The 9,297-nt window shown below is 41.4% G+C and overlaps 2 protein-coding genes across 8 annotated transcripts in view; one reads left to right on the top strand and one right to left on the bottom strand.

The window, feature by feature from the left end:
• Positions 1 to 29: 29 nt before the first annotated feature.
• MRPL57 (mitochondrial ribosomal protein L57) lies at positions 30 to 1,150 on the top strand. The gene is made up of 2 exons (XM_019715695.3): positions 30 to 163; positions 313 to 1,150. The coding sequence occupies exon 2, from the start codon at positions 318 to 320 to the stop codon at positions 624 to 626; it is 309 nt and encodes a 102-aa protein (XP_019571254.2). The 5' UTR covers positions 30 to 163; positions 313 to 317; the 3' UTR covers positions 627 to 1,150.
• A 3,600-nt stretch (positions 1,151 to 4,750) lies between these two features.
• ZDHHC20 (zDHHC palmitoyltransferase 20) overlaps positions 4,751 to 9,297 on the bottom strand; it is a 50,544-nt gene continuing 45,997 nt past the window's right edge. For 3 of the 7 annotated variants that reach the window (XR_012495632.2, XM_019715664.3, XM_019715667.3), the window contains one exon: positions 7,195 to 8,486. Coding sequence is in view for 2 of the 7 variants with exons in the window: in XM_019715668.3 (XP_019571227.2) it covers positions 8,479 to 8,486 (8 nt within the window). In the remaining 5 variants the exon portion in view is untranslated. Of the gene's footprint in view, positions 8,487 to 9,297 lie in introns of all 7 variants that reach the window. The other 4 variants (XM_019715673.3, XM_019715671.3, XM_019715668.3 and 1 more) reach the window with 3 other exon arrangements.

Here is a 9,297-nt window from a genome sequence, read left to right as displayed (position 1 = left end):
CGGCGCCACAAGCGTCATTGGCTCAGCGACGTCCCACAAGCCCTCTCTCGCGAGAGCTGCGGTCTCGCGCTAAGGATACGGAAGGCCTGGAGTAGTGGGCACACTTCCGGCCTCGCGTCAGGCGGGGTGCGGACGGACGCGCGGTTCCCGAGGCTCGCGACTGGTGAGTGCGCCGGTGTTTGTGAACCCGCGGGGGCCCGGGCTGGGCGTCCCACTTCCCCTCGGGGCGGCAGGGCACGGCCTCGGGGACGCCGCTCCCCACCCGTGGCCGGGCGCGTCACCACTTAGTTCTTTGGCCTCTGTCCCTTGCAGACGCCATGTTCCTGACCGCCCTCCTGCGTCGCAACCGCATCCCCGGCCGGCAGTGGATCGGGAAGCACCGGCGGCCGCGCACCGTGTCCTTCCAGGCGAAGCAGAACACGATCCGCCGCCTGGAGACCGAGGCGGAGAACCACTACTGGCTGAGCATGCCCTGCCTCAGCGCCGAGCAGGAGTACGGCCACGCCGCGGCCCGCAGGGCAGCCGCCTTCCGGGCCATCAAGGCGGCCAGCCAGGCCAAGTTTCCCAGGCACAGAGTCCTTGTCGACCAGCTCAGCCACCTCAATGTCACCAAGAAGTGGTCCTAGCCGGGACCGCTGCTCTGTCGGCACCTGATCCGGAACCGGAAAACTGAAGTCTAGAAGTGTGAGCCTTTGGACCAGTCTTAGGAAACAGACCGCAGGCGTGAGCACGTCGTCTGCATAGGGTCTGGGCTCCAGCTCTTAGACTCCAGGCTCATCCCTGGTGTGTGGTGTTTCTTTTTCATTACCCTCGGAGGGTGATACCAGGGGTTTGCCCGGGTCACAGACCATGTGAGATGTATTTTAGAAGAAAGCTGCAGACTGGGGTTTGGGATCTGTGTCAGACACTTGATGGGGTTGGTTTGCATACGTTCTGTCAAGAATAATTGCTTAAACATAAATGAAAACGAGCTTTTTACGGTTAAACGTGTCCCTAAAAATGGCATTTTCTTCTGGGATTTCTACTGAAAGTGGACATTTAAATGAAATAAAAGGTATTTATAAAATTTGCATGAAGATGTATTTCAAAAAACATCTTTATTGGGATGTAGTTAATTACAATAAATCTGTTGAAGATGTTTTTCAAATAACGTTTTTCTAAACATAGAAAGTCACTACATGCGTTACCAGATACAGTAATCCTGTCACTTGGGACAAGTTTACACATGAGGAAACATTTAAGGAACTCCCAAAATTATATTCCCAGTAATGACAACGACTTCAATTTGAATTGCTGTAGAATCCAGAAATCTTAACTGCTGTGTGTTTAATAGAAAATTTTCAAAATGCATAGAAGGGAAAAATTCCCTGCCTTCTGTCCCGCCCCCATCCAACTCTGGAAACACGTGGATGTGAGCCTCCGCAGGTACACCACATGTGCTTCTAAATCTGAGTGTGATGTTAGTGTGCAGGTTTCTGCAGTTTGATTTGTTCCCTTAATGTCTTCAAGCTCTTTCCCCTGAATTGCCTTCGTTTTGATGAATCTAGCTCTACAAAACCTTTTAAGTGGCTTCACTGTAACCTCTGAAGACGTAACATAATTGGGCTAGTTTCCTGTTGATGGACATTGGTTTCCTTATTTACTGCTTTTTAAAAAGCCTCACAAACAAGTAGCGTCACGTGTAGGAAACACTTTTTTCTCTCTCCATGTAGGGAAAAACCCAGTGCTTCCCTTTTGTTTCCCTTGTGTCTCACTATCTGACACAGCATCAGATCCCACAGGTTAGGGACTCTGTCCCACAAAACTCCCCCACCCTGATTCAGATGTGAGGTGCAAGTAGTAGGTCCCCAGGTTACTTACAACTTCTGTTCAATTCAGCAGTTTATTAAAGGATGTGGACACATAACAGCCAAGTGAAGAGATGTACAGGGCGAGGTCTGGGAGGGTCCCAACAAAGCACAGGAGCTTCTGTCCCAGTAGAGTTAGGGTGCGTCACACTCCAAGTGTGGATGTGTTCATGAGCCTGGACGCTTTCGAACCCCCGACGATTGGGATTTATTGGGGTTTTGCAGAGGCTTCCTCACATAGGAATGATCAATTAGTAATGAGCTCCTCTGGAGGATGAAGCTTACACCTGAAAATTCCAAGCTTCTAAACTTTCTCTACTTCTGAAGACGAGCCCCGCTCCAGAAGCCCACCCAGTCGCCCATGAGAACAAAGGATGTTCCTAGTGCTCCTGCCATTTAGGAAATCACAAGGATTTCTGGAGCTCTGGGCCAGGAACTGGGGGCAGAGACCAATACATTTTTTCTGTTATCTCAAACCTTATATGTGTATCTGAATTCTTAGGAGTGGGGTTGCCAGTACAGAGGTTACGCAGTGAAACACACATAGGCCACATTCTTTTACAGCTAAGCCACTTTTACACTCCCACCGAAAAGGCATCTGCCCACATTCTCTGCAACACTGCAATTGCCTACTTAGGCAAAAATGGTCTTGCTTATTTCACTTACATTTCTTCAGTGAAGCTGAGCATCTTTTTCCATGCTCTAATCACTGATCATTCCTATTTCTTTGTGAACTTGTTATAGTTCCATTTTTTTCCCTATTAGTGTAAGTTTTCTTATGTTTTCATGTCCTCAAATGTTATCGTCACCACCAGTATGCCTGCTTAGTAATACCTGTCCTATCCCATTATAAAAGCCTGTACCATCTTCTCTTGCAGCACCTTTCTGTTTTCATTTTCCAATACTTAAGCCCCAGAGCCATCTGGAATTTGCTCTGATGTGAGATATGAAGGGTACAAGCAACTTCATTGTTTCCCAAATGGCTAGCACATTGGTCCACCATCATGTCAATTAACCAGTCTTCCACCACTGATCTAGAACATCTAAGGCATCATTTTTTTTTTTCTACAAGTAATAAGTGCACATGGTATGAAAATAAAATAGCTTGAAGGGGCACACAGTGAACCTGTTACCCCTCTGTTTCCTCTCTGGAGGCAACCCCATTAATCATTAAGTCTCCTTTCGGATGTTCTACTGCACCACGATAAATGGTGGTGGGACATTTTGGTTGTTTCCAGTCTTGTTGCTTCAAACAGTCTGCAACGAATATCCTTATAATTATTGCTCATAATGCATAATATATGAAACTCCTAAACATAGAACCTGATAGGTCACAGAATATGGGCATCTGAAAACTTGATATCGTCAAATTGCTCTCCACAAATACTGCATCATAAACTTGGCTTCCACTAAAATATGTGCAAGTTTGACTAGTATTTTTAAAGTTTGGGGTGATTTTATATGCTCTGATGCCTACTTTTGAGAACTTGTGCAACACAAGATACCAAATCTAACGAACATCAAATTCATTATTGCAGTTCTTTTCTAACCTTCAGTGTTTTTTGTGGGTCGCTAGTACAAGACCTCAAGAATTTATAGTGAATTGACTTCCAAATATGCATAACCAACATGTGGCTAAATGCAATTAGTGCTGGACAGGACTGTACTCTAGGCAGCACAGAAGTGTTAAGTCAGCTTGCAGGGCATGGAGAAGTGTGGTGGAAGAATGCTACCGGAGTGCAAATCCTGGATGAAAAGAAGGACCTTGCGTGGAGGATGGGCAGGCAGGAGACCTTCTTGAAGAGCAGGATGCCATAAATTAAAGATTAGAAACAGTGCTCCTATCCTCTGTATTGGATGAAAGGCACTGAAGGGTTAAAGACGATGATGACAACTCACAGGACTGTTAAAACATCTGCAAAAACCTGTTACACAGATGCCATCATTCCACTTTTCCAGTGGTTCTGAAAAGCTAGCTTATGAGAAAAGTAAGGCCAATGTGATGTCATTAGTTCTTCTTTAAGCATCACAATGGCCTTTTGGCCCTTTAGTAGCTAATCCTCCTTACCTATCCCAATGCTCTTGAATTAGCAAAAAAAAAAAAAAAAAAAAAGTTGCTTCATCTTTACTGGCCTCAGCAGTTCCTGGGAATCAGCTCTCAGATCCTTCTTGTCTCCTTCAGCTGCCTCAACTATCAAAACTCCCTTTGGAAGTGAACTGGAACACAAATGCCATGAAAGAATTCTAACAAAATAAAATCTATTGTTCAGCATTTTGACAACCACGATTCAACAATTTTTAGTGTTTCGAAGGTACTTCCCATTCAAAAGTGACTTCTGAATTAAAAATTATATTCAATAAGAGCTAAGTTAAAACCTTTTTGAATAAACCAATGTATACCTCTAGCCCATGTAAATTACAGTGTTATTGCTTTGAAAGAATACCTATCTTAGATGCAGTCACCCCAATTATTAGCCAAACCTCATTCTCTAAACACTTTTAACAAGTTTTTGACAAAAATAAGTCATTCTCTCACTTGGTAAATACCACTGTTCAGACTGAGTCCGAGTTGTTCCAAGATTCGTGCCTGAGAAGCCGCAAGCCCAAAGAACACCCCAGGTGGCTGAGTGTAGACATAGGTTTGAGACTCACTGACCAGGGAGAGTCTCTGGTGGTGGACGGTGGGAGGGGTAGCGCTCTGCACGCAGGTGAAGCAAGGTTATATGGGTCCAGCAAACAACGAGCGTTCCGTGGGACAGTCATCTGGCAGGTCCTGCTGGCCCGCCCTCATGCACACAGCATCCCAAAAAGCCAGGAGACCTGACTGCAGCCAGCTCATCTGCCTGTGGGCCAGGTCCCTACAGCCACTTCATAACAAGAACAACAATAAAAGACTGTTTAAATACAGGACTTCATTTTCATTTCTTTATTAATAAAGTAATTATGATTTTTGAAAAAAAGTTTAAAATGTTCAGCTTTCATGTTAATGTAGGTTAGGCCATCCAAAAGACAAAGCAAAGAATTAACATTGAGTCATGGTTCAGGGTTATACCTATGAGAAACAAATACGAGACTATGGGACTTGGTAAGTAAAGACAACCAAAGTACAGTGTTTTTCAAATTTGTTTATATAAAAACTTATTAAAGATCACTTTAAAATAGTGTCCATCTTTTCTTTTAAGTGGGCAGACTCATCTGCAATCACGTACAAATATAATAAACTTGACTAATAGCTTTCTCAAGGTTTTAATATAAATACAAATCCTTGCTTTATATAACCCAACAAAATGATATAAAGTGAACTCGTTAGAAAAATATGGACCTTTCTGGATCTATACTGCATTTTTAATTTAAATTGGAAAATACAGTTCAGATTATATGAAACACGGATTTCAGGTTTATGTATTACCTATACCTTACAGATTATTAGATATGGTCTTTATGTTGGCTGAAATGCAAAAATATTAATTTCTTAACAGATTAAAAATACTTTCCACTGATAGCAGTGCTAGTTCTAGAACAAAACGTAAGCTACACATATTTGTAAGTCACTGTATTCAGTGCCCCCAATATGCAGACCTTAACAGCAAGCCCTTAATATACATTTTCTTTAAAGATTACTGAATGGAAATCTCTCATGTCTGATGATCTTGAATTTAAACAATCCTGTAAACAAAGTCAAAATCTGCTTTCGAACAGAAATAAAACTCAAGTAAACATTGCATATTTGATTTAAACTAACCTTAGTTAAATTAACTTAGGACACATTGAATCATAATCATTAAATATGCACTTTAAAAATCATCCATATGTAAAGATGACTGAACTCTGTAAACGTGTTCCTGTTTAGTAACTACGCTACCACAGCTGCTCTTTGGTTTGGCGAAGTGATACTGGCTGGATGCCTCAGGTACTGAATATTCAGGTAAGTTTGTGCCCAGGGAAAACCAATCTCCTGTGTACATTTGTTTTTTAATGGCAATGGCAAGACCTGAAATTCAACTTTATTTTCCTTAAGTATCATCACATCTGTTCAAGTGTTTGAAGGACCGAAACAGTACCAATAAATTCTCACAGGGTTTCATTTAGACCTTTCTCCCCCGAATGCTAGCTAATCAATACCAGCTGAGATACCAGAGGAAGCCTTTCCCTGACCCCCAAACCACCGGGAGGCCCTTGCAATATGGATGAGTAAACCCAGTCGAATAGTATTCACAACGTGGCAAAATGTTGGCCATAAATTAAACCAAATGTAACCAAAAAAAAAAAAAAAAAAAAAAAGGCTTTCACTGAAAATGTCCAAAAAGTGCTACTAAACTTTTTAAACATGCTACTAAAGATGATGTTAAATAAGGGGAATGAAAAGAGCCAAGAAAGATTCCAACACCACAAAAGTGCCTGAATACATTCAAGGGGAAAACTGTTTGCTAGGTGCTTAATCAGGTGCGTGCATAACCTTTTATCTAAAAATAGAAATACTCACAAAAAATACCAGGAGAACGTTTCTGAAAGTAGTAAGTTTAAACACTGTTTCCTTATACTATGCGAGCTGCCAAACTGTAGTGATGTTTTCAGTTGGTAACTGATATCCCTTAAGAAGTCTTATACTTAAAGGTTTCCTAGAATCAAGATGATTAAGCTACAGAGTTAAAATAAAGGTAGACGAATCAACATGCTAGTTTTCCAAACTATATTTTCAAAGCTAATGCATTACTTTGGTTCAAAGGGAAGAAAAGTTAATTCCTTTTAAAACCTAATATTAGTATTAGCCAATGGAATTAGACAAATCCTACAAATTCTAAACCTGGAATACTTGACTATAAAACCTGTGCAACATTAGACATTAGAGCTATTCCCTTGTACGCTGTTTGGCGTACAGAAGATACTCCAAAAATATTTGTTGGATGAATAAAAAATAAGGTTATTTTGCAAAATTAGAAATTGAAGAATGTTACAGGTTATCCAGTCCAACTCATTCCTAACACCCCCTCCCCATAATCCCATTTTACACATAGGTAAACTATAACCCTTGATACTTATAGACGCTGGTTAAGATTTGTCTCTATCCACTACTAGAAAGAAAGAAATTATTTTGGGTTGTGTGTGCATATTTGACTTAAAAAGTATAAACATTTCTACACTGTTTGTCCTTTATATGATACTGTATTTTTCTTTAGAATTAATGCAACATTTTTTGCCACTTACGACTGGATTTCAAAAAGAAAAGAGGGTGTGTGGGCAGAAAGAGGTTACGGTTATAAGGTCAGATTTACTATTTTGCATTTAAGAGTGGCATCCAGTTGAAGTTTTATGAGTATACGGGCAAGGAAACACAAAGATACATATGTTTTCTTTTTTGATTTTTTGGCTTTTTTTGAGATAAACCTAAAATAAGATTTGAATAAAATACAACTGACAGAAAAATAAAGAAGTGGATATGCCATTCTAATTTTTCTAATATTTTGGTTAATAGAGAGATGCTTGGAAGTATTCCACATGAGAGCTGGCACGTCCATGAATGTTATAGAGAAAGTGTCCACAGGGGAAAGCTGGACAGGATGATGTCTTTCGGGACCCTTGCAAGGCCAAGAGACTAAAGTTTCAAATGACTTCTCAGGTTAGAATTTCTTTCCTCAGAGCAGTGTTATTCTAAAGAGTTTCACCCTAGTTCAAATTTCATTTCAAGTCACTGATTAAGGTGTTAATAAATTACTGTAAAAGTTTTGAAGTAATTTTTCATCAATACCTACATTGAAATTTGATCCTACGGACCTTAGAACTAAAATATTTTTAACAGTTTTTAATAGCCTGCCTATCATTCTCTTTACTTTTCTTCTAGCCACTTCTTCCCATTACTACTGTGTCCAATATTTCCACAGCACATACACCTTTGTGTTTCCCTGCCCATATACTCATAAAAATTCAACAAAAAGGTAATTTAAAAGAAGACAGAAACAAAAATATTTCTTATACTGCCAAGTTTCCTTGAGGCCTTGGGCATACCATTATGAATTATACAAATTATACAAATGTGCTACATTTTTTAAATCATTACATTTAGATATTTTAATCCTTGAGTGTTACTGTATAGCAACAATAAAAAATCTTTATTAAAAATGTTGAAAAGTTTAAAACAGTAATTATAAATTAGCAAACACCCATTTTTTAAAAAGCAGTTCTGTTCTTCTTTTCCTTCCACAGTTCAGCAACAGGAATTTGGACTCACTTCAGGCCACCACCCTTCCCTAGATGTACTTCACTTAGACAAGTTTTCAGCTTGTTTCAGGAGTGAAAATTTATATGGACACTAAGAAACAACTCTGGTAATGTAACTCAGGTATTAAAAAGTACGTATGCCATGTGAACATGTGATCTGACAGCTCCTTATAGCATCTCACGATAGGCAAGTGTTATTTGCAAAGTAAATGAAGTCACTCTTGTAGCTGTAAGCCGTGTTGGGCTTCTTTAAGATGAAGGCATCTTCGTGCTCTGCATAGGGCTTCTGTGGGCCCCGAGGTCTGTACAAAGACTTCCTTTCTGAAAAAATGTATCTTCCGTTACGCTTCAATTACTTCCTTCCATTGATCATCTTCTTGCAAGTAATACTGAAAATATCAGTCATAACATGTTTTTATAAACCTGTAAAACCAGACACAATTGAGTTACTGGTTAAAACTTGATTTTCTATTTCAACAAACATGATGTATTCAGTGCTGCTGTGAGCTAAGGTGTAAAGCTGCTACTCTACTACTCTAGCAAGACACGCAAGAAATACTTTACATGATGTGCTGTCATAATAACAAAGAGTTTTGTAAGCAGAAAGTAACGGCAGCACCCAGAAGAGCATTTTACAAGAGGCAGGTTCTCAGAGCTGTCTCCTGCTGCTCACTGGGGTACATGTCAGGAAACAGCTCCCCGCACACTGCTGTGGGGCGCAGGCTGGTGCCCACAGCCACTGGCTAGGGATTGCAGCCAGCCCGGCGCTCAAGCAGCACAGGTACCAGCCACTGTTCCATCTATAGGAAGAAGCAGCGAAGCCAGGATGGAGCACCCGTCTGAGGCCCACCTGTGGCCCACAGCCACGTTCTCAGAGGCACTGACTGTGGCTGTGACCAGGGCTCCTGCTGCTGTCTCCGAGTGCAGCCTGCGCTGCCTGACAGCAACCCCACCTGCATGCCTGTGTTCTGCATCTGTCCAGGTTTTAGGCTCTGCCAGTAACTCGGACCCCTGGGCTCCAGGTCCCTGCACAAAACTGAGTGCTCATGACGAACACCGAGCATGGCAGCAGAGGCTCCCCTGAGACTGCAGATGACAACCCTTTGAAGAAATTGCACTTCTGCCATGGGACCATGGTAAGAATGAACAGGCTAAGCTTGTGGTCACTCCTTACAGAGCACTGGTAACCAGTAAACATTACAGGGAGTTTTCAGACATCAAGTGTCTTCACCAG

This window comes from Rhinolophus sinicus, chromosome 16 (genome assembly GCF_057876585.1).
Source record: "Rhinolophus sinicus isolate RSI-liver-muscle chromosome 16, RSI-T2T, whole genome shotgun sequence".
In the NCBI taxonomy this organism is placed as follows: domain Eukaryota; kingdom Metazoa; phylum Chordata; class Mammalia; order Chiroptera; family Rhinolophidae; genus Rhinolophus; species Rhinolophus sinicus.
The sequence above is the reverse complement of the archived record's forward strand: the minus strand, read 5'-3'. Positions and strand labels throughout refer to the sequence as shown.